The sequence below is a fragment of the Megalops cyprinoides genome, chromosome 5 (assembly GCF_013368585.1).
Source record: "Megalops cyprinoides isolate fMegCyp1 chromosome 5, fMegCyp1.pri, whole genome shotgun sequence".
Classification (NCBI taxonomy): domain Eukaryota; kingdom Metazoa; phylum Chordata; class Actinopteri; order Elopiformes; family Megalopidae; genus Megalops; species Megalops cyprinoides.
Genome location: NC_050587.1, coordinates 27,566,185 through 27,590,887, shown reverse-complemented (window position 1 = coordinate 27,590,887; position 24,703 = coordinate 27,566,185). Strand labels below are relative to the sequence as shown.

The 24,703-nt window shown below is 41.9% G+C and overlaps 3 protein-coding genes and 1 pseudogene across 6 annotated transcripts in view; all 4 read left to right on the top strand.

Moving 5' to 3' along the window:
• The first annotated feature begins 112 nt into the window (after positions 1-112).
• Positions 113-5,997, top strand: ppp1r3b (protein phosphatase 1, regulatory subunit 3B). 3 transcript variants are annotated; one of them, XM_036529846.1, is made up of 2 exons: positions 113-370; positions 3,055-5,997. In XM_036529846.1, exons 1-2 carry the CDS (start codon positions 357-359, stop codon positions 3,944-3,946), a joined length of 906 nt encoding a protein of 301 aa, XP_036385739.1. In that variant the 5' UTR covers positions 113-356; the 3' UTR covers positions 3,947-5,997. The 3 variants fall into 3 exon arrangements, with proteins under 3 accessions (XP_036385739.1, XP_036385740.1, XP_036385741.1); XM_036529847.1 differs by lacking the exon at positions 113-370 and adding an exon at positions 506-1,032; XM_036529848.1 differs by lacking the exon at positions 113-370 and adding an exon at positions 2,514-2,600.
• Positions 3,981-8,965, top strand: LOC118777717 (annotated as a pseudogene).
• Positions 8,966-13,343: 4,378 nt separating this feature from the next.
• On the top strand, positions 13,344-17,995 carry eri1 (exoribonuclease 1). Of its 2 annotated transcripts, none has more exons than XM_036529198.1 (7): positions 13,344-13,758; positions 14,205-14,383; positions 14,559-14,775; positions 15,238-15,321; positions 15,523-15,632; positions 16,230-16,344; positions 16,642-17,995. In XM_036529198.1, the coding sequence occupies exons 1-7, from the start codon at positions 13,675-13,677 to the stop codon at positions 16,882-16,884; spliced, it is 1,032 nt and encodes a 343-aa protein (XP_036385091.1). In that variant the 5' UTR covers positions 13,344-13,674; the 3' UTR covers positions 16,885-17,995. The 2 variants fall into 2 exon arrangements, with proteins under 2 accessions (XP_036385091.1, XP_036385090.1); XM_036529197.1 differs by having other exon boundaries at positions 13,344-13,779.
• A 2,788-nt stretch (positions 17,996-20,783) lies between these two features.
• Positions 20,784-24,703, top strand: part of mfhas1 (malignant fibrous histiocytoma amplified sequence 1) — a 36,667-nt gene continuing 32,747 nt past the window's right edge. The window contains exon 1 of the mRNA XM_036528524.1: positions 20,784-24,107. Coding sequence (XP_036384417.1) covers positions 21,209-24,107 — 2,899 coding nt within the window. The 5' untranslated portion in view covers positions 20,784-21,208. The remainder of the gene's footprint in view (positions 24,108-24,703) is intronic.

The window sequence follows — 24,703 nt, the reverse complement described above, 5'->3', positions numbered from 1 at the left end:
GCCTTTAGCCCAGCCGGGCGTGTCGGATGACGATGCTCTCTGATCACTCTCTCTCTGCGGTTTCCCATTGGTACCATACCTTTTTTGTCTTAGGCGATTGGCTCTCAGGACACGTCCACGTGAAGCAATTTGATCTAGAAATTCGGTCAGAATAGTGGTGGCTGTGAAAATGTTGCGAGTCAGCCCGTCTTTGTTAGAAGTACAAGTGTTGGCGTGGTGGCACACGTTGCTAACTTGTAAAAAGTAAGCCGTAGCCATAGAATGCACTCTGCAAATAACTAAGAAAGCACGTTTGGCCAATAGCGCCGCGAAGCATTTAGCTTCACTCACCGCAGTTGACTTTGCCAGTGTTTCAGATGAATTGCACCAGGTAAGTTTCATTGACCAAACTAAGGCAATGGTTGTGCACGACGTCTGTATCAATAAGTTTAATTTGTACATGTTTGGTTCATTGTTAGGGTTTTGACTTAATACTTGAAATCCTCCAAATGTGTTCGGCAAAGTAGGCAAACTGGTCCATAAGCGCTTGGATCTTGGATGTTTGCCACCTGAGTGTTAGTTATTCATATATGGACACGAAAATCCTGCGCTAGGAAATTCTCACGATTTTCCAGACAGATCTCTGCCAGGGCTACCTTAAAGTGGAAGACTTGGAATTTCAAGATTTTATTATATTGCAAATTGTAGACAATGGGCTACAATTGTCGGAAGGAGAGTCGTTAGCTTTAATAACTGGAATGAGGAACTCGATGCAAAACTTTATGCGAAAATCCGGAAGAGACGCTAGTGAAAACTTTTATTTTAAATGTTTTGCCTTACAGGTGTGCGGTAAGAAACACGTATCTCATAAACGCAGTGTTAAGCATATCTTTGTGGCTAAGATTTTGCGGATCTCATTGCCCGTAATCGCGAACTAAAAATACGAAACGTTATCTACTCAACTAAAACAGGAAGCGCCTCGCCATTAAAAGGAAATAACTCAGAAGTCGTATAACTGCACTATAATACAAGGCATCAAATGAGCAGCTACAGGTAGGCCTAGCTATGCACTTTTTCAAGTTTAATACTGATGCATTTCTTGGACGTTAGGGGGGATTAAGTAGATATCGGGGGGGGGGAATTGACTTTTACCTCAAGGTGTTTCAGAACATCATAGAAATGACCGATAATTTGATGCAGCGTCATAACCTTACTTTTCTACCGACATGTTGTTCTACACCAAAGTATATTAAGGATTATTATGGAATCATGTTACTTTCCACCTGTAAGTCTGCTGCATTCTTGTAAATATCGACAGAAAGGGACAGTGCGTTTTCTTTACGATGACTGCGAAGTACTGGATTCGAATAATGGTTACTAGGAAAAAGATGTTGAATGTTTGGTACTGCGGTGTTAAGACATTTATTCAGTAGGCTAACCGATGTCAGTGCGTGTACATGCTATTCATTACTCGTTCTAGTCATCATTCCTATTAAATGTTCTCAACCATGCTGTGCTGCATTGTAGTGTTGTAATGTGAGCGATGCTGCACATTGTCAAGAAAATAGTTTGACAAACCTTTAAACAGTGCTTGAGCTTAAACCACCAAAACACGCGCCAGAAAACGGTGGACATCAAATACAGAATGTGAATTTAATATTTACTCACAGTAGAAAAGCCCACGCTCAAAAGGTACTGAACGACCAAACTACATAACTGTTTACGCCTCTTTATCCTGCTCTTTCATTTTCTGTTTTATAACTGCGACTAATTGATACCAGTTTTGAAAATTATTGGCTAGATTATTTGTAAAATACTTTATTTTACATTTTTCTGGCTAGTTCACTCACCTTTTTTGGTTTCATATGACCTTATTGGTTTACTAATACAATGAGTTCATTAACATTTGGCCTTTAAACCTTAGCAAGATGGCAAGCGATTGAAATGATCTGGCGGTTTCCTTAATGGAAGTCACTTGTTAGAGAGACATAACTAGCTTGATGTTACATATAAACGTAATCAGCACTATAGAGCGCATGCAATTATGTTTCAGAGAAGTCCTACCCAAAGCCGCGTTCATGCATATCGTTCGAACTATATGCATATAGTTCAAGTTAATGGTCGAATCACATAGGCTACGAAAGAGAGTATATACCACAGAAGAAATGGAATGATATATGCATATGCTTAACTATATATATAGTCCATGGTTACCCTGTTTTCATACTTAACTGTGACACGGATGACAGAGCGCCTGACAGTGACCGAACAATCCTCATGAAGATAATGATTGTTGTTAGCTGCAAGCAAACAGCAGAGGGCGCTACGGCATCTCATAGTTTGGGTTTCATATTGCAGATAACAGAAGATCTCCCTCAAAAAGCTCAGCTCTTTTTCCTTAAATATCAGGCTTTCAGTAATTTTAGTAGTTGGGAGGGGACTACATTGGCATTGTATTTCTCTTGTGTTTGGGTTTTCAGGTTGAGCAGGACTATTTAAAAAGTGAAAGTTCTTCATTCTGTGAACCTAGAGCTTTTTCACAGCCTTCTATTGAGAGGATGTAGGTGCAAAAATGCTGGTTTCAAATGTTTTTGGAATTATAAAAGATTTAAAAGCAACAGGTAACTTCTACAGACTTAGACCATTACTTGTTCTATTTTACGGTTTTACTATAAATTGGTGCGGTTTTATTCAACACAATGCCTTGAGTTATGTAACTAAATAAAGCACCCAAACGTCTGTTTTTCATGTGCACTTATCTCGCTTGCATTATCAAATTGCAAGTTATTTATTCACTGTGTGATGCTGGTTAGTCACCAAAGTAAATCTTGCCAAGACTTCTTTGAATGACATTGCAAAACCTTAAGAGCTTTTAGACTGGAGCTTTATTTACAATTACCAATAGGCTGTTGCTTCTTGCTCTTTGCTGGTCAGGGTTTAGATTGGGCATACACACAGAGTCGTCAGAAGGCTCAAACCAACATTTTTTATTGTACCAGCATACCAAATCCAAAGGCTCTGCAGAGCAGGTTTTACTGAACTTGTTCCTGTTCTTTTTGCGTTTTTGCCCCGCAGCGTGTACAGCTTCTTCCCTCACACATCCACCATGCCTATCGAAGTGGCCATGCCGCTGTATTTGTCAAGAGATGACTTCAGCCACCGGAGGGCGGCGAAGAGGGAAAAGCCCCTGCGACCCAACCTCCGAGTGAAACATCAGCCCCTCCAACAGCAGCCAGCGGAGGCCAGCATCCCCATCACAGACCAGGGCAGAGCCAAGAAGCAGGTGTCCTTTGCTGACCACAAGGGCCTGGCCCTGACCAAGGTGAAAGTCTTCTCTGAGTTCGACGACCCCATCGACATCCCCGTCAACATCAAGGAGCTGCTCAGCTCGGTGGCCAGCCTGTCCCTGGATGAAGACAAGCTGATCCTCGACTTCAGTCAGCCATCGTCGGACTACCTGCTCTTCCGGCAGCGCCTGGAGAGTCAGCGAGTGTGCCTGGAGCACTGCACTCTGAAGGAGAGGGCCCTGGCGGGCACTGTCAAGGTGAAGAACCTGTCCTTTGAGAAATCGGTCAAGGTGCGCATCACCTTTGACACCTGGAAGAGCTACACGGATGTGGAGTGCCAGTACGTAAAGGACACATATACGGGCACCGACCGCGACACCTTCTCCTTCGAGGTGAGCCTGCCCGACCAAGTCCGGCCGCACGAGCGCATCGAGTTCGCCATCTCCTACGAGGCCAAAGGCCACACTTACTGGGACAGCAACCAGGGTGAGAACTACAGGATCATCCAGTCGGCGCTGAAGAATGGGTCCCAGGACACCTCCCAGAGCGGCTACCAGCAGCAGGGCCTCAGCGACTTGGGAATCCACTTTGACCCCTATGGTAGCCCTCGGTGCTCCCATGGGATCTTCCCAGAGTGGCCAAGCTACGCAGGATATGAAGAAATCGGGCCCTACTATTAATAAGATTTCTGATTGTCAGCATCCAGGTTTAAGAATGGGTAAACTTAAGTTCCCTCCTTGTGGGAGGTCTAACAGGTAAGGGACACGCAGAGTGAAACGTGGTTTTGGGAGCAATGCTGAATGGCCACGCAGCCTGACGTGGACATTACTGTTGAAAGTGCACAGCACTGGACAGCAGCAAACTCACCAGAGCCTCAGGACCATAAAAAAAACATACTGGAAGTGGGAGAGGCTTATAATAAGACTAAGAATTTATGCCACTTTACACAGTGCAATACCGTAAATTATGAGAATGTGGGAACATGCAATGAATAGCCAGTATTTAATGACTTCAGGAAAGCAAATGTTTCACACCATAATACAGGATCAGCAGTCCAGCTGTTGAAAATGCCCCTGGCCTTCTCTCTGTTATTGCAAAGGATTCGTAGAGTGAGAGAGAGAGAGTGTGTGTGTGTGTGTGTGTGAGAGAGATCAAGCAAGAAGTTTATTCTACTTTGCCTTTCTGTCTGCTGCTATTATCATTGAATGCATGTAGCCCCTAGAGTGATGACTGATATTGTATGTTTCACAGTAAATAGTATTGCTGTGTGAGTCCCAAAGATGTCTTCCGTGTGTTATGGAATATTGTTTCAGGCGGGACTGACCCTAGTAGGGGATTTAAAATGCACCCAGTGCTCAGGTGGCATGTTCACCATTTATGACGACTGATTAAGAGAACCTTGATTCCCGTTTTGTATAACAGCTCAGAAATCAGGCGTGAACTTTCATCTTTTAAAAAAGAATAAGACCCATGTCACACGTCACATGTCTTGCTTTTTATACAGTGGAATGGAATGGGTCTGCAAAGGTGCAGCTTTGTGTGGGTGTGACAGGAGACCGCAATGCAGACCCGTATCTGGGGAGTGTCAACTCTCCTGCAGAAAGTGAAACTAGACGAATGAATAAAGAACTGTACAGACCAGCCTCAATGGATCTTTCATAAAACAGTCCTGATGAAAGCATGCATGTTCAGCACATCACCTGTCATGGATATTTGCCTTAGCCTTTGATACAGACTTCCCAGACTTCAATTTCAGATGGATTTATGTTAATTTGATGGTGACCATACCCTTTCTCCAATACTGTTTGCTTCAACTGCCACTCAGTCAGCAAATGTTTTATGATCTCAACTCTGGGAGGAAGTCCAATGCAATTATATACATGATTTTGAATAATGTAATTTTGTAAGGCAATGTAAGGCAACATGCATGTGTGACTGCTCTTAAGGTTGCATGGACTTGAGTGCTCAGTTTTTTCCGCTGTAGAATCTTAATGTTTTCCTGTGATTTCCGTTTCATTTTGGGTTGTGAGCATGAAAAATTCAGCAGCTGTTATTGGTTGCATATGATCCTGTAATGTGAAACATTGTCAACTGCTGTAAGATATATTTTAGATATCCATGTTTGGTGATTTTTGAATGTCCTTCACTTTTTGTCCTGTGATGTATCATCAAAGAATGATCTGCTTGGGTTTCCTATCTGCACTTTCCTATCTGCACAAACAGATTGCAAAAAGTAGATTTTTAAGGAAAATGCCTTTATCACAATGTAAATATGCTACTGATACATATCTGCATTCTTTAAAGGTGAGTTTAAAAGTTAATTTTCACAATACAGAATTTTAGTTTGTTTTTGGTGGCTTTTGCCATTTTCACAACTTAATTGATGTCACCGTGTCAGACCTGCTGAAGTACTCAGTTCAGTGTATTCTTTTAAACTAGCATTAAGAAGGAGGACTGCCACAACTTTGTCCAGAACAGAGTATTTGTAACACTGTTATAAAATATTACATTATTATATTTGAAAAAAGAAAAAAATTATACTTGTAAAAATTTGTAAAATTCATTTTAAGGCCCAAGACGTTAGCGCAGTTGTGTATATTCGTTGTGAATATTTTTTTATGTCAGATGATGTGCAATTAATAGGAATGTGAAGTTCAAATACCAGGTTCAAAAAAGTGTTGGTTTTAGATGTGTTTGTTCAATTTTACCACAATGACTGTAAAGCATGTTTTTAAACATTGTTTAACACACACCCCACTTCAGAAAGGTACCATAGAATATGGGAAGTGTTTGCTTTTTGTTAAATCAGAGTTTAAAGGTCACTTGCACTTTATAGGAACTATAACGCTAAGTTGTTGTAGGGGGGAAAATATTCAGAGTGATGACCTTTTACATGTTTGATTTCAGACATCTCAAAGATCAGAATTATGCCTTGACAGCTCAGGTAATTATCCCTTCATTAAATGCTCAGTGGTTACGGACATTTGTTCAAGTGGTCACGTATAAATACTGTAAAACTTTCACTGTTTAAGGTTTTTTTATCCTTTGAAAATGGCATGGTTTGCTGGTAATCACTTGCACTTGTCTTTGCTGCCTTTTTTGCAAATAAAGTCACCAACTTTGAAAATGCCATTCTTTGAAATTTTATTTTTGTTCTAGTGTAGATGTTAACAGAGGTACTGTGAAATAAAAGCACTGCATTTTCTGTTTCATGGAAAAGTCAAATAGGCTGATAGTGATCAGTTATATAATGATTAGAGTAATGTTTACATGGCGTATTTACATTAATGAACTGTGTTTACATTCCACTATTTCTTCAGCATTTGCTTCCAGTTAACCAAGGTAAATGCATTTACCAGAAAACACTTGACTAATAATTCAAAGACCTCTTTGCAGTTTCTGCAAATGCTTACTTTGACAACTGAAGCAGAGACCTTTACATTACTGCAGGGGAAAGCTCATATCAACTATACACTGCATTACACCGAGAATTCAAAAGAGTTGGAGCAATAGAGCCAACCTCTGCAAGTTTTAACTTGAGTATTAATGAGAAGGTGCCTTTTTAAATGCTCTGCAACCCAAAGTTATTTTTGTGTCTAAAGGGACTGTAAATTGTGATCCACTTTGGAAACCTGCAAAGGTGTAGTTTTTTTCTTTTCGCATTGCAGTTTCCCAGTTACCTTCATGATGCATGACATGGACAGAGGACACAACCTCTGGCCCACCTATAAGTGAATTATCTGACTGGGATCCACACAATGACACTCAGTACCTTCCTTTTGTACAATGCAGATAAGAACACTAAACACAAACAACACACAACACAAATACAAAATTATATAACGAGCAAAAGAATTGCACTGTTAATGGTAAAACTTTTTAAGGCCAATTTCATATTGCTGAAATAATTCAACAGGCATTTGAGGTGACATTTTCCCTTTGGGAATAAAATATAATACATTGTTACATGTTAACTTAATTGCAAAAGTAACTTGCAATATAACAAGTTTTATATGCTACTGGGGCATTATAAAAAGGCCTGACGATATTGTTAGTCTGGAGTTATTTGCTGGCAGAAAAGTGAACCCTAACTGCTCACTGTTCAATCATTTCCAGTGAACTCTGTATCAAACAGCATAGCCATAGGTGTCTATACCAAGGTGAACAAGCTGACCTACTTTCAAAGTCAGGGAGTATAGTACATGATGAAAATTCCACATCGCTCATCTACCATTACAAATGTCCTTTGATTAGTCTGACTCAGTCATTCTGTTTCTAATTTTAATTTAACAATGGGTGGCAGTGTGGCATTAGACATTATATTTTGAACTCACAACATTAGATTTCGAACTCAACGCATTTTTCTCACAACTACCTTTCAAAATGTGAAGTTAATTGCTCAAATTCTGAACGAAAATAGCAGAATATCATAGTTAATATAGACGATGGTGTGACAATGCTGAAGTGGTGGCAGGTGGGAAGAACGTCTTGACCAGCTTATGAGAATAAACAAGAGGTCTTAAAACAAGGTCTTTAATCAATATCTGTCTATCCAGGCGGATTTCTAGCTGTTTTGGTGCTTGTTTCACAATTATGGAGGACCAAAAGGAGAACATATTTGACACAGTCAAAGATGTGAAATTGTCTCTTGATCCAGAGGAAGACGATAATTCAATTGTTTCCACCTAACAGTATGGCACATTCCAGCCTACACTGCAGCTAACTTGCCTATTTATTATTAGTGTGACAGCTACCTAATAGAAGTAGTGATGCTGCAAATTTTAAATTTCATCAAAGATGCTAATCTCTATTTTTGTAAATTAGCTGTAAATTAGCCAGGTAATTTCAGAGCCATGCTAATTGGCTCGTTCAAAACATCACATATAAAACTGGTAGGGTCTAATGTTATAGTCTATATATTTACATTATATACGTTAGTCAGCCATTTATAATCACTAGCCAGCTCGATTCCAGAAAAAGTTTTTTTAATTATTACTATTTTTACCAAGCTGTTTAAACTGTGTTTGGATTCATGTAATATTACAATCCCTCTCTCACAGGCTTAAGTCTGCAACAGGAGATATGGCCCCCTGCCCCTCCCATCAGAGGCGAGTTTAGCGACCCTGTATATCAAGACATTGTCTCAGCCAATACCCGTATCAACGGCGTGACTAAAGGAGCTCCAAACGAAGCTGGCAGATCTGAAGCTGGACACAAGGTAACATCAGATTTGACTGAGGTTGTGATTCTGGGGGGTGGGTTGTTGTCTGGTCTGAAGCGCTCCTTCCATGTTTTGGTGGTTCATAATACAGGTTACAGGCCAGATCTTTTGTTGTACTGCACTATATATCATGCCTACATGTGTGTTCAACCTCTGCTCATGTAGGGTGACCACATGTCCTCTTTTTGGGACGCATTTTTTAGGTCCCAAAAAGAGGACGTATGGTCACCCTAGCTCATGCCGCTTTACAAGAGGGGTGAAGGATGTGCGAGACACTCATCTGAAGAACTACTACAAGAAGCAGAAGCTGATGCAGTCAGTGTTGGAGGGTGGGCCCACAGATACCTACTATGACTACATATGTGTTGTGAACTTTGAGGCTACCTGTGTGGAGAACAACCCACCTAACTTCCTGCATGAAATCATCGAGTTCCCCATGGTCCTGATCAACACACACACCCTAGAGATTGTAAGTTGATGAGGGATCAGGCTGGCAGTATTTCATCACTTCCACAGTATAATAATGTTGCTGCAGGGGTTGGCAGCCTGGGTGCCAAAGGACTAATTCATTAATGCAGGTGACTGTACGCTGGAGGCATCCCTTATTTAACTCAATGTGCATGGTCACCTGCATTCATGCATTAAATTTATTGCACTGTATAACTGACTGGTTACTGTTGTAGACATTTTGGGTTTCATCTGCCCCACTGATTACAGAGAGCACTGCTACAGTCCCCACTAAGCAGTTTCTTTCACAATGCACTTCCTGAATAGCACCACATCATCTCCACGCACTAACAATCACTCACTCATGGGTAACATTTCAGCAGTCAGCTTCATGACCTGCCCTGTTTTCTGGCCTTGTAAATTCCTCTCACAACAGATTGATGCAGAATTCAGATGCATAATGAAATTCAATGTTTTGAGTTCCATTCCATGTTTGACACTTACAGTCTGTGTTTATCTGTCTAGTTACCAAGTAGGCCTTGCTATTTATAAATTGAGGATTTTTCTTGTAAATGCATTAAATAATTGATGCCAAAAGTATTTGAAAATATTGTCTGTTGTTACATTTCTGGATGGGAATGTCACTTAATCACTAGAATATGCTGTTGCTTTCTTATCAGACAGTTATGCCCTACAAATTCCCTGTCTTGTAGCAAGTAGAATTTTAGCTAAATGCACACAAAGTGTAAGCAACCAGAAATAACTACCCAATTTTAAGTATGTGTATAAAATGGTTACAGGAGGGCTTTCTCGTGTTCCTCCCTGCCTCTTATGTCACTCCCTTGTGGTTATTTTGTAATGCATAACATTCTGCATTAGATTCATATCAGGCATCCTTATGAAGGCTGTTGTCAGGCTAAAATACATTGACGTGACAAAGAATCTAATTATTCTGGTATCTGAAGCAGAGACCTTTACAAAGCTCATATCCACTGTACTCTGTATTACATCAAGAATTCATTGGAGTTAGAGCTCATCAATGGAGCCAACTTCTGCAAGTTTTAACTTGAGGAGCATTAATGAGAAGGTATCTTTTTTAAATGCCCTGCAACCTGAAATTGTTTTGTGTCTAAAGGGACTGTAAATTGTGATCCACTTAGGGAAAGTGTTGTTTTTTCTTTTCATATTGCAGTTTCACAGGCATCTTCATGATGCAGAACATGGATAGAAGACACAACCTCTGGCCTACCTATAAGTGAATAATCTGACAAGCATTCATTCATTGACACGCAGTATTTTCCTTTTCTACAATGCAGATAAAAACACTAAACAGAAGCACTTTAGAAAGGTTATGTAATGATGAAATAAAAAGGAATAAACCTTACTTGACTAAAGAATTGCATTATTTATGGTAAAACATTTTAAGGCCAAATTCATTTTGCTGAAATTCAGCACGCATTTTGAGGTGATGTTTTCCCTTTGGGAATAAAAATATTATACATGACTACATATTAACTTAATCATTTTCCACTGCAAAAACAGCTTGTCATTTAACATATTTCATACACTACTGGGGTATTATAAAATAACCTGAGTATATTGTTAGAAAGTGAGGAGTTTCTGGCAGAATAGTCAACCCTAACTGCACTCTGTTTAATCATTTCCAATCTTGTCTTTATCAGACGAAATGGCTGTGGTTGTCTATGCAAAGGTGCACTAGCTGACCTACGTTAAAAGTCATAGAGTATAATACATGAAGAAAGTTCCACATTGCTCACTGAACATGCCATTACAGATACGCTTTGATTAATCTGAGTCCTTCATTCTATTTCTAATTTTAATTTAATAATGGGTGGCAGTGTGACGTAGTGGTAATGAGAGGGGTAATGAAGGCTGCCCATTTCATTCCCTGCTGCTGTTGTACCTTTGAGCAAGGTACTTTACCCACTACTGCCACAGTAAATATCCAGCATCATAAACGGGTAATACGTAAAATTTTAACCAATGTAAATTGCTCTTATCCAGAGCATCTGCTAAATGACAATAACACAAGTATTCCACTGAATTTGTTAGACTCTAATAAACATTTCAAAAGTTCACAAAAAAAAAAACAAAAAGTGTAGATTTATCACCCTGCAATTAGTGTTTCATTGTTATCTAAAAACCTGATCAACAGGCCAAGTTTTTCTTTCATGCTGGTGCAAAGAAAACCCAGCTCGTCCAAAAGGCAGGATGCGAGTGTGAGATTCTCTCACGGTTATGACAGCAAAAAGCTGCAGTGTTTGCTTTGACACACCTCATTTCTCTCATGGAAATAAGACTTCACATGTCCTATCAGATTAGCCTAGTGTGAAATGAAAATAGATTAAGCAATATGACAATAAGCAGTCACTACATGACAACACCCTTTCTCATGTGTCTCAGAGAATATTCATTGATGTGGCAATCTTAAAGGCACTATGTGCAACTAAGAGGAAGGGAGTTTAATAACATGAGAAATTGTCAGATTTCCACAATTGTTTAAACAGCTCCATCTCAGTGTCATACATGAACCTAAACTCACATGCACTGCAAACTTGTTTATATGTTTTTGTAAACTGTATTCACATAAACACATTCATACAGTTATATATGCATATCTCACATAGACAAGTTGTCAGTGGTATAACACGCCATCAAAAAAAAGAATAATCTGACTGCTTAATTATTTCTATTGAATGCAAACCCAGTGTGACTCCCTCGACCACTCCTAAACCTGTCTTTTCAAAAGTCTGTAGGCCAGGCCCTTGTAATAATTTTATGTTTGAGTCACACAATGCCTCATGAATTTTGCATTATTGTCCTATATTCTTTCAACAGGTGTGTTACCTTCAATTAGTCTGTTTACATGTAATAGAACACCTGCTACCAGCACTGACCAAGACAAACTACTCACAAATACGTATTAAAATAAAACACTCTAAAGAAAAATGCAGATTTATATACGTGTAGTAAAACAACCTTCCCAGCTAACACACGACGTTGCAGCAACGTCGCCAGTAAGTGCTCATTTGGTCACCGCGACATTACCTTATGGCGACGTTCTTGTGACGTCGCAGCAACGATTTTGAGAGAATGTTGCCATTGGTCGCGTAGATAACGTTGTCGCGGCGTAGTGCATTGGTCGGTTGCAGACGTTATTTCATGGTACCTGGATTACGTTGCCGCGACGTCGGACTTGACATTGTAGCAACGTATGTTTGCTCATTAAATTACGTTCGGCAACGTAAGGGCAACGTGACAGTGTTAGCTGGGTTAGGTCGCGTAACAGACCCCAAATTTGTGGTTAATATTAACGCTAGTCCGCCAAAATTCAGACAGACAGATTAGTCAAACCATAGAAAGTCATAGTGTAGCATAGTATCAACACACACACATTACAGCACAGTACTATAACACACCCTCGTTCTTCTGCATGATTAATCGTTAACCACAGAATGTTCAGGTCGCACGGGCAAAGATGATTGACTCGGAGGTGAAAAGTAAAGTAGGCTGCAAACCCGCAAACATTGACAGATTGGTATTAAGGTGCTGCGCCATCCGCCTGAGGACATTCGGGACAATGCCCCCAGCTGTAGCCGTCTCCGCTATCAGGGTTGCCTAAAACTGTATTATTCCTCATAAAGATTTCTTTCATCATAAACGGCTTCATCAGTGTAAGCATAGAAGCATAATCCCTCAATTATTCGCATCTTCTTTATGAAAGAAATGACCAGTCTAAAATAAGTTTGAATTCATCTCCAGTGCAAAAATATTAGTTTAATGTCCCTTCTGGAAAACATATGTTTTATACTCTGCAATGCAAACGGTGTTTGCTATACAAACGATGCGTGAATTCCTGTTTTTGAATCCGTCAGGCGCGAATTTGGTAATCAAAACCCTTGTTAAGGACACCATTTTATTTTGACAACAATATCTCAAACCTGACCACAAAAGTAAAACTGTATACTGAACTAAGAATACTTATACAGTTCTGCTGGTCGCATCCTCAGAACCAGTTCGGAGATGAACATGTGGGATGGGTATAAACTCAAAATGCATTGGTTGTCAATATGGGCTGTATACATCGAAAACCATTGTTAATGGTTGTCACCAATATTATGAAAATGCAATGCATTGCCAGCTCCACATTCATTGGTTAGCTTCCAACTGTGTAACGTATATAACTGCGATGGTTTGTTTAGAGCACACAGAAAACACTGAATCCCAGTGCGAACGATGAAATTCCTTACTTTTATATGTTTTCCGTTTGATTTTAACCCTGTGGAACGTGATTCACCATGTTTGCGGCATTTTAAGAAAATCTGGCAACATCGTGCATAACCTGGAAGTAAATTTTAATGTGCCCTAACCGGAATCGGAAGCTGAGATTGTTTACGTTTCTATTTCAAATTGCCTACTTTGAAAATGACACGTTTTCAAAGACAGACATTAGATTTTAAACTCTCATAAACATAAAAGCTGCACCTTTTGACATGTGAAGCCAACTGCTCAAATTCTGAACGTAAATAGCAGAATATCGTAGTTAATATAGACGACGGTGTGACGATGCTGAAGTGGTGGCAGGTGGGAAGAACGCGCGAAAAAGTCTTGACCAGCGTGAGAGAATAAACAAGAGCTTAGCTAGTTAGCGACAGGTCTTTAGACAGATATTGATTATTCAGGCGGATTTCTTGCTGTTTTGGTGCTTGCTTCACAATTATGGAGGACCAGAAGGAGAACATATTTGACACAGACAAAAATGTGAAATTGTCTGCTGACCCAGAGGAAGACGATAATTCTCGTGTAAGTTGCGACGAGCTAACGGTATGGCACATTACAGCCTACACTGTAGTTAACTTGCCTGTTTATTATTACTGTGACAGCTGCCTAATAGAAGTAGTGGCGCTGCAAATATTGCGTTTTATCAATTAATTGCGTCTTATCGTTATACTCTCTGTTTTTTTGCAGTTGTGACTTTGCTAGCTAATTTCAGAGTCGTGCTAACTCTGGCTTGTTCAACATTTTTATGTATAGAACTGGTAGTGTATAAAGTTATGGTATGTATACTTACGTTATATACGTTTGGTTAGCCATTTATAATGACTAGCCAGCTCGAAGTGTTCTTTTATTGTTGTTATTATTAATAATATATATTTTTTATTAATATTAGTATTATAATTTTTTTTATCGAGCTGGTTTAAGTTATGTTGTATTTGGGTTCCTGTAGTATTACAATCTCTTTCTCACAGGCTAAGGCCTGCAACAGGAGATGTGGCCTTAAGGAAGACGTCGAATCCCCTGCTCCCCCCATCAGAGGCGAGTTTAGCGACCCTGTATATAAAGAGATTGCCTTAGCCAACGGCCATATCAACCGTATGAATAAAGATGAGCTGCGGGCGAAGCTGGCAGATCTGAAACTTGATACAAGGTAACAAAAGATTTGACTGAGGTTGGATGGACTCTTGGGGGTGGGTTGCTGAGGCAAGTTTGGTCTGAATGTTTTGGTGCTTCATAGTATAGGCTGCGGGACAGACTTTTTGTTGTACTGCACTATGTATCATGCCTACATGTGTGTTGAACCTCTGCTCATGCCGCTTAACAAGGGGGGTAAAGGATGTGCTCAAGAAACGTCTGAAGAGCTACTACAAGAAGCAGAAGCTGATGCAGTCAGTGTTGGAGGGTGGGCCCACAGATACCTACTATGACTACATCTGTGTGGTGGACTTCGAGGCTACCTGTGAGGAGAACAACCCGCCTGACTTCCTGCATGAAATCATCGAGTTCCCCATGGTCCTGATCAACACACACACCCTAGAGATTGTAAGTTGGTGAGGGATCGGGCTGGCAGTATTTCATCACTTCCACAGTATATTAATGATGTTGCAGGGGTTGGCAGCCTGGTTGCCAAAGGACTAATTCGTTAATGCAGGTGACTATGTTGGAAGTAGTCCTTATTTAACCCAACATGCATGGTCACCTGAATTACAATCAGTCACTCATGGGTAACATTTCAGCAGTCAGCTTAATGATAGACATTTGGAGTTCAGATCTGCCCTATCCTCTGGCCTTGCTAAATTCCTCTCACAACAGATTCATGCAGAGTTCAGATGTAGCTCACATGCAGTCAGCCATTTTACTCCAGTTGCGCAATGTAAATGGCTATATTGCAAAGTAAATGCTAAAAGAGGTTATTTCACTACATGGTGTGTGCAGGTTTGGCATTGTATTAGAATTGTAGTGCAACTACTCAGTTTGTTCCTTACTCTGTTAATCCTCTTTCAGGAAGATACGTTTCAGGAGTATGTAAAGCCAGAAGTGAATTCACAACTCTCTGACTTCTGTGTGCAGTTAACAGGAATAACACAGGTTGGTCTCAGCAGCTGCTGTCATTGCAATGTTTTTCTTCTTCAGTTTCCTTTGGTGAATGTAAATTGGACTGAGCGGGAAGACATAGAATATTTCTTTGATGGTGATGTGTGTTTTATGCAGTACATTTTCATACGTATTACATATGAGAAGCACACATGAAATGTATTTTGTTTTTGTTTTTTTTTTTCTTTCTGGCAGGAAATGGTGGATAAAGCAGACACTTTCTGCAATGTCCTTCAGAGGGTTGTGGTCTGGCTTCAGGAGAGGGAGCTTGGGACCAAATACAAATACGCTGTTCTGACAGATGGGTATGTACAACCATTGAAGGACTGCCTGTAATAGTGGAGTGAAAAATGGCTTTGCAGTTCAATCAGCTGTTGTAGTTTGACCCCAGAGCACAGAAATTAGTCTGAAAGTTGGAAATTTAATTTTTAAACACGGAAGTAGAAATTCTGTTCAGTTCTAAATTCACTTTTGTTCCTATTATCTAAGGTGGGTATAGAAAAGCTATCTGTAATTGTAAAGTTGAGTAATACTTTTTACCTGCTTTATGGTCCAACCTTATACTGCACTGCATAGTGTTCAAAAGGCATGAGATGGACCAGAAAGAAAAGTGAGCATGATGCATTTCTTTAGTGTAGTCATTCTTTAGCATGCTTAAACTGGCACAAGCATTTTGAACTTGCTCAGAACCCATGTTTTTATTCTTCAGCTGCTTGTTTGGCCAGTTGTGTTTGCTCCTATGTACATTTGATTCCTGTGGGCCTATTTTTAGCAGTCTTTGCCCTCCACAATGCGTCAAATTCTCATCTGCAGAAGCACTCTAGGGTTGTTCTGATGAATCATCAAGGTAGCTGTTTAGCTTAAGCATCAGTATCTGTCATGACCATTGGTTTGTTTCCTAGGTCCTGGGACATGAGTAAGTTCCTGAACATTCAGTGCCGTGTCAGTGGCATCCGATATCCACAGTTTGCTAAGAAATGGATCAACATCCGAAAATCCTATGGCAACTTCTACAAGGTGACTTTGACTTGACTTATTACTTTGGTTATTGTTACATAGCTTAGCTTGATTCACACAGCTTGAACATAAGCATGTTTTGTATACTAATTGTGTTATGATCTGTTCTGTTGCCCAGACAACAGAAAGATATCCTGTTATGCAGGCCTGGCATTTGCTGGGGGTCTAACAATGTGTTAAGATGCTTGACTACTGAAAACTACTGTTGTTTTGTATTTTGAATTGTGTATTCATTTGTCAGGAGTGCAAGATGAGGGATCACATGGCAGCCATAACAAATCTCAAATCTCTCCCCAGGTTCCCCGCACACAGACCAAGCTGAGCAGCATGCTGGAGAAGCTGGGCCTTCATTATGAGGGGCGGCCTCACTGTGGACTCGACGACTCCCGCAACATCGCCCGCATTGCCCTGCGCATGCTTCAGGACGGCTGTCAACTCCGCGTCAACGAGCGCATACATGCTGGACAACTACTGAATGTGCCCAGCTCCGCCCCTGTGGAGGGGGCCCCACCTCCACACAATCCACGCTGCAGGAACTAGTTCCTCCTACTGTGCGCGCAGCCTCCCTCCCACAGACACATATGCTCCGTCATAATCAGGGACTCATGCCACAAGGCCTTAAATAGAGGGAGGGGGGGTCTTAAAACTTTTTGTTTTTTTTCCTCAAAGTTGTATTCTCTACATAGCTTGAACTTAACTTTGCACTTTTCCCTGCAATTTAATGGTGGTCAGACATTATTGTTCTTGATTCAGTACTGTACTCATGTTTGTACAACACTTAATACATACTTCCTGTGCACAGCAGGTGTGTTTGTGGAAGCAGTGAATGCTGTGGACATGACTGTGTGCCACACTATCATGATCAGTGTGTCCACATTTCTAGGGAAGTGAGGTATTCTGATAATGCAGACAGCTTCACATATCACTGTCGGATTTGTGCCATTTCACTATATGTTTTGGTAGAGCACACATCTCCTTTTAATTGCACAGGTTACCTTTGGCTGTTTGCCTGTTTCTTGCTGTTTTATTTTAACTTAGTCGATCTTCTTTTGACTGGCAAACAAACCTGGGTTTCACTGCCTCTTTACCTCTAAAAAAAAAATGCTGTCTCAGCAAACCTCCTTCCTCTCTGACTGACTGAGAACCTTTGGCTTCTGGCCTTAAATGCCCACCTTTTACTCTGTATTGTCAAAGGTAGGCATTGGTTTGTCCACCTCCTGGAGCCACAGGTACAAAAGCATTGAAAGGCAGTTTCTACAGTGCTTTTTTCTGCCCTTAGGATGTGGTATCTACAGTGTCTTACTTCAGGATATGGAAGAGCAGACACTGTGAATCTGCTATAAAGGTGCACCCTGCTGTGTTCCATATAGGACTCATAAAGCTGTTGTTCTTTTTAAAATGCACTTAGAAAAATACCAGAAAATGAGAAGTGTCCATTTTAAGTGGTTTCTTTTAATATTTATTTTGAAAAGCTCAAACTGTTGATGGTGGGGAAAATGAATCAGCAGAAACATACATTGGTTGTTTTATACTGTTTCAAGTGCACAGGTAGAAGTATGTATGAGATTTCGTATGGCGGTTGGACAAATTGGATGTATGAGGAGTTGTTATGGTCAGATTTACTCTTTTATTATAAAACCAATAAAACTACTTTTGCTTCCCAGATTTGGCCTGAGACTTTTCTACCAACTTATCACATGATACTGTTGAAATTCCCCTACAGACAGTGGATTTTGCAGAAGGGCCACTGCTCTGTACACTGTAAGTAATGTTTAAGCACCAGAGAGAAACAATATAACTCTGGCACTCCAGTCTCTGAATATATTTAATGACAGATGAGTTAACAGATCATTTATTGGATTTGTGTGGTGTTAACTGAAAATGCGGTCTTCCTGCTCAAATTCAAACTAGTGGCAATATGGAAAGAGCTGCTTGTGACATCAGCAGTTTACGCTTCTTCATTTTTTACCTTTTGTAAGGGTTGAAGTGTTGCAGCACTTTTGGACACAAATGTCTGAGGCTGTGCCACTGTAATGCATGGAGTGCTGGGGAAAAATGACTCATTTTAGATGCCATGGTAACATGTCGACCACATAATGCCTAGATTGTAGGTCTTCTCTGACTGCAGCAGCCTGTTTTTTCCCTAAGACCTCATAAAATAAGGCAGTGTGTCGGGTCAAGATGTAGAGTTTGACCAACAGAGTAGATAAGCCTGTCTGCTGAGCAAATTTAAAGGATTCTGCAATATTTAAACACCCCATAATGTGGAATCGAGAGATTAAAGTCCAGGTAAATTAAGATTGCAACAATCCTCAACTTTGCCTCGCTTATCTTTGTAAAGTCAATTGTGGCCAACTGTGGTATAGTGCATGGTTTTTTTTGAACACTTATTACATAAGGCACATTCAGTGTGACTTTTTGATGTACTATGTTGCCATTTGGCATTCAGCTCTGAGGTCAGTAAAGAATGTTACTGACTGAATATTGGACACAACCAGGGATTAGCTGTTGACAACACCAAACATGACAATATTTTAAATTTATGTCATAGATACCTTTATACATTTTTAATGTACAATTATTTGCACAGATCTCACTTTTATTAAATCTGTCAAGGTTCCAGGCCTTGCTCAGGTGAAGCACATCAGTAATAAAACCTGCAAACTTTGGTGTACAGGTTCTGTTCTTTAGCCACTATGCTGTCACAGACTTTGTATTGACTAAGTGGTCAGCTCAGTGTCCTTCACCTTGAAGGTTCTGTCTCTACCTTTGTTGTAGCTAAAAGTGCTCAGTTTTCTTTCTCCTTAGAAACATTCTTGAAGGGTCTGGTCTAAAACAGAATATCCATAGTCAGGATAGGAACACAGACAGCACCTGAACCTAGATGGAGGATGGAGTGAATGCAGAATCTGAGTATCTGATCATAATAACTAAAATATCCATGGTGCCATAATGGCACCTGTAGAAGGTGAAACAGTTAATATGGCAATGTCACCTGTATCTAACTGTAGACAGGAGTGATTCAAACAACATGGATAATTATATGCAAGACAAAGGTAGAGTTCTGGTATGAACTCATCGGACTTGCATTAAAGTGCTCTTGGATGCAATTTACAGACATAATGGCTGATTACAGGGAATACCACATGGAGATTTTTATTTCCTTTTGGTAACAGCTTTCAAAGCTTTCAAAATCAAAGCAGGACAGTTGCAAAAAATGACAGGCTAATACATCGGGTATATAAAATGGAAGATTTATGGAAATTTTAATTAATTAATGGAATGTTTAAGAAGATTTTCAATGAAATATATACAGGCAGAGGTAATATGTTTTAACATGACTAAGATTAATCTGAAATGTGAAGGGGGTATAGGTGTGCAGTTTTTTTCTGCTTTATTTATCTGAATTTATTTACCACCGTGACATTTTATTTAGGACCACTTCGTCACGGGGCTAATACAAAGGACTGTTTGAGTGGAATTCATCTCCTGTAGTACTCATCAATTTCCACCAGCTGGCGTTTACAGTCCGCCTGCAGTATTCTGCAAAATATTCAATGTCGATTCCATGTTGTTCCACTTACAAAACATACTGAGGGATGATATCAGGCTACATATTTTGTCTTGCTGATAGTATGAAAAACAAAACGAGAGACATCAAAACAAGCGGAGGTGTGTTGCCAGATTTAGCCAGCCATATTTAGAATAGATACTGAATTCATAAATAAAGATCCCCGCCGACTTTTGATACACACATATTTCAGGTGATTGCGTGTTTATTTGTGAAACCCAGCACCTACGAAATTATCCGCTGGGTGGAGACAAACTCGCAATTTTCTAATACAAAGGATGTAACTAGTTTCCTTCCAAAACGGGCGTTCATTTGGGTATTTCTGCATAAGTTTAGGTGTCATACTTTCCCCAATAATATAGTAAATCCGCAGGTAGGATTATCTGAGCAAAGCACAGTGGGGTATAACATTCAACAACAATTAAAACACTAGATAACTGTATATGAAGCTCCATTAGGTAGCGTAATTGTTTTGTCGCTTCGATACCCTCTAGTAAAAGGAAATAAGAATCGTTATTAATGCATCTGTATTTTTCTAATGTCTTTGACATAAAACGATGATGCATGTTGGAAATTAGGGTACAAATACAACTAGCTGCCAAATAGCGCTTAAGCATAGACTTGCGAATTTCGAGATTTATTTTTCAAACACCCGGATATCAGGCATTTCGAAAAGAAGTATTTTCTCTCTGAAACAGACTCACATTCTAATATTCCAACTGAAATTTCTAAAAAGAACTGACAAAGTGAAGACTATTTTCTCCTGCTGCTCGTATTGTTTCTACTCCAGGAAGGTGGGCTCAGGATTCTGACGCAGTGTTTTCTAGGCGTTGCTGCAGCTTCAGTCTCAGAGCAGCTAGAACTGCAGTCTGCGAACACAGGAGGAGGTACGCAGTGAATAAAGGGATACGCTGAACGTGTGCTATTCGACTCAAATCTGTTTGATCAAAACCGGGAAGTGTGGATGTCGTGGTACCGAAGGACGCGCTGGCGGTGCCAGGCAACCTGCCTGCCTTTCAAAACGGACGTTTCGGACTTTTAAACTCAACTCATTCATTGCGGTAGGCTTCTGTTGTTCTGCATTAAGCGGCGCGGATAAGCAGAATGCATGAAATGCTGCTGCCGCTGCCCTACTCTGGCCGTCTTGGTGCGATGGAAAACTCCTACGTTTTTTCGTCTCAACATGGTTTCGTTACCATTACTTTCGCTGATGTTGACTTTGTGACGACCGTGGTGGAGAGCACGCGACTCAGTGTGGCAAGGGAACAGACCACCATGCTGCCAGGATAATAGATGATTTCCCTCAATGAAAAGGAGGAGGTGGGGTCTTGCTGCGAAACCATGGCTGAAACAGAGAACAATCTGAAAACAGCCAGGTTGTGGAGGGATGCAGCCCTGCGCTCAAGGAAGCTGAGAAGCAACCTGCGCCAGCTCACCCTCAGCACCAAAAACAGCCAGAAGATCACACTGCCCGAGAACATCAACGAGATTGAGGTTCTCAATCTGGGCAACAATTCCCTTCAGGAGCTGCCAGAGGGGCTGGGCGCCGCCCTCACTAACCTGCGAGTCCTCGTCCTCCGCAGGAACAAGTTTACCACCGTTTCGCCAGCTGTGTTCGAACTGGGCCAGCTGGTTGAACTGGACCTCAGCCACAACTGCCTGAGCTACTTCTCTGAGGACATAGGCCTTCTGAAGGGACTGAAGAAGCTCTGCCTCAGTCACAACAAGATGCAGTACCTTCCCTCACAGATCGGCACACTGCAGTGCTTGGAGGAGCTGGACGTCAGCTTCAACGAGCTGCGAGACTTCCCCAGGTCCTTCTCTCAGCTCAGGAAGCTCCGCACATTAGACGTGGACCACAACAAGCTGGACTACTTCCCCCCAGAGATACTGGCACTCAGTGACCTTGAGGAGCTGGATTGCTCTGGGAATAAATTTGAGGGTCTGCCGAATGACATCATGAAGCTGCAGTCCATCAAGATATTCTGGCTGAGTGGCACGCTCATCTCTTCCCTGCCTGACACTTTCTGCAACCTGAGCAATCTGGAGAGCCTGATGTTGGATAGCAACCTCCTGACGGCTCTACCACAGTCATTCGGCAAAATGCAGAAGCTGAAGATGCTCAACCTCTCCTCGAATGCCTTTGAGGAATTCCCCCTTGTTATCCTTCAGATCACGGGCCTAGAGGAGCTGTATTTAAGCAGAAATAAATTGACATTGGTCCCCGAACAGATAGGCCAGCTGTTTAAGCTTGCCAATTTGTGGTTGGACAATAACAAAATCACATATCTGCCTGATTCTATCGTAGAATTGGGGAAACTGGAGGAGCTTGTTTTACAGGGTAACCAAATTGCGATACTTCCAGACAACTTTGGAAAGCTCTCCAGGGTAAACATTTGGAAAGTTAAGGACAACCCTCTCATACAGCCTCCCTATGAGGTCTGCATGAAAGGCATCCCCTATATAGCAGCCTATCAGAAAGAGCTCGCGCATTCGCAACCAGCTGTGAAGCCAAGGCTAAAACTAGTGCTGATGGGGCTGAAAAATGCAGGAAAAACTCAGCTGAGGCAATGTGTCATTAGCAAACCACAGGATTCCCAGGTTGCCCCTGGAAACAAAGGGATTGATGTGACAAACTGGGTAGCAGATGCTGATCGGAGTCTTACATTTATTGTGTATGATTTGTCTGGGAGGCAGAACTACGACCTGATCAAACCCTTTTTCCTTTCCCCTGGTGCTCTGTACATTCTGGTGGTGAACTTAAAAACGTACACGTCCAGGAGCTTTTACACGCACGTGGGGTATTTCCTCCACCTCCTCGGTGCCAAGGTGCCCCACGCGGTGGTGTGCATTGTGGGGACACATACTGATCTTTGTGAGGAGGTGGAGGTGGAGGAGAAGTGCCTGGACATCCACCGACAGATCGCACTGCAGGAGAGGAGGGACACTGAGTCCCTGCAGGCCGTTGTGCGGCAGGTGGACGATGCTCTAGCACAGGGCTATGATGTCAGAACCAGCAGTCCCCATGTCCTCTTCTATGGTGTTTCAGACAAGAACCTGCGGCGGAAGAAGGCCCAGCTGCAGTATCTGCTCAACCACCGGCTGCAGATCCTGTCGCCAGTGCTCTGTGTCAGCTGTGTGGGAGCTCAGAGGAACATTCAGAGACTGAAGGAGAAGCTCATGTCAGTGGCAGACCACCGGGAGATTTTCCCCAACCTGCACCGCGTGCTGCCCAAGTCTTGGCAGATGCTGGAGGAGCTGCACTTTAAGCCACAGGAGCTGTGGCTATCCTGGTGGGATTCGGCCCGCTTGGGCCTCCAGGCGGGACTGACGGAAGACCGCCTGCAGAGTGCCCTGTCCTACCTGCACGAGAGCGGCAAGCTGCTGTACTTTGAGGACAGCCTGACGCTCAAGGAGTATGTCTTCCACAATCTACCGCGCTTCATCGCTATCCTCAACGTCTTCTTCCAGAGGGACTCATCCACGTTGCTGGAGAAGTTGCAGGCTGAGGGGGAGGGCAAGGACCAGGTGAGGGCCTCCCAGCTGGAGCACCATGTGGAGGGCTTCCTGCTGCATGGTCTGCTGCCCTCTCACATCATCCGCCTCCTCCTTAAGCCGCTGATCCAGACCCAGCAGGACCTGCACCTCATTCTGGAGCTGCTGGAGAAAATGGGCATCTGCTACTGCATTAACAAACCCAGGAGCAAGCCCCTCAATGGTGCCACGGTCTGGTACAAGTTCCCCAGCTACGTCAGCAACGAGGAGCCCCACGCCGAGGCCTGGGTGAACGGGGGCTCGGCCCTCACTGGTCAGCTCTTCTGTGTGGAGCAGCTGCAGATTGAGTACAGCTTCCCCTTTCTCTTTCCCCCGGGCCTGTTTGCACGCTACAGTGTGCAGATAAACAGCCACGTGGTGCAACGTGCGGATGGCAAGCACCAGATCTTTGCTTACCGGGGTAAAGTGCCTGTGGTTGTCAGCTACCGGCCATCCCGGAGCAGGCTACAGGCCGAGACCCTGTCCATTGCCAGCCATGCCTCTTTGCCAAATATCTGGACCGCTTGGCAAGCCATAACCCCCCTAGTGGAAGAGCTGAATGTCCTTCTGCAGGAATGGCCAGGGCTCAACTACTCTGTGCATGTTCTGTGCTCCAAGTGCCTGAAGAGAGGGTCACCCAGCCCACACACCTTTCCAGGTGAGTATCTTTTGACTCACAAACTGCTAATTGACCATGTCATGTAAAAGGTGCTCTGAATTTATGATTGTTAGCATCCAAACAGATCTGATCTAGAATACAGAAATTACAGGATACATTGGCGCTCACAGAGTTTCTCATTAGAGCTGTGAATAGACCTCTGCTTTGGATTTGTGTCTTTATGCTCATGTGTTTTAAGATAAATGAACCATTCAGCTTTGCCTAATTGAATGTATTTATCTGGCAGAAAGGAGTTGCTCCTGTGCGATTGAGAGGGGCATGATGTAGAGATATGTGGCTGAGGCCTTGTTAGGTTGGACTTGCTCTGAAGTGATGCAGACATGGGAGACTCCCTGTGCTTTCCTTTTGTAAAGAGTGACATCGAGCTCCAGTACCCAGTAGTTGCGTTTACACTGTGTAGCATGCAGAATAAACCTATTTAAGGATGCAATCGCCATTGTTTGCAAGTTGCAGCATTGCACTCAGTCTTGCACGTGATTACAGATGCAAAGAGATATGATGACATACTCACCCAGGCCGCAGATTGTATTGTTCATGTCAGACTTTTTTGCATGCTGAACGATCAGGACAGCGGT

Coding starts and splice junctions, on each gene's coding strand:
- eri1 (XM_036529197.1), top strand. CDS start 13,675: ATGGAGGACCAGAAGGAGAACATATTTGACACAGACAAAAATGTGAAA. Junction 15,322..15,522: donor AGTTAACAGGAATAACACAG/GTTGGTCTCAGC, acceptor TCTTTCTGGCAG/GAAATGGTGGATAAAGCAGA. Junction 15,633..16,229: donor TACGCTGTTCTGACAGATGG/GTATGTACAACC, acceptor TTTGTTTCCTAG/GTCCTGGGACATGAGTAAGT.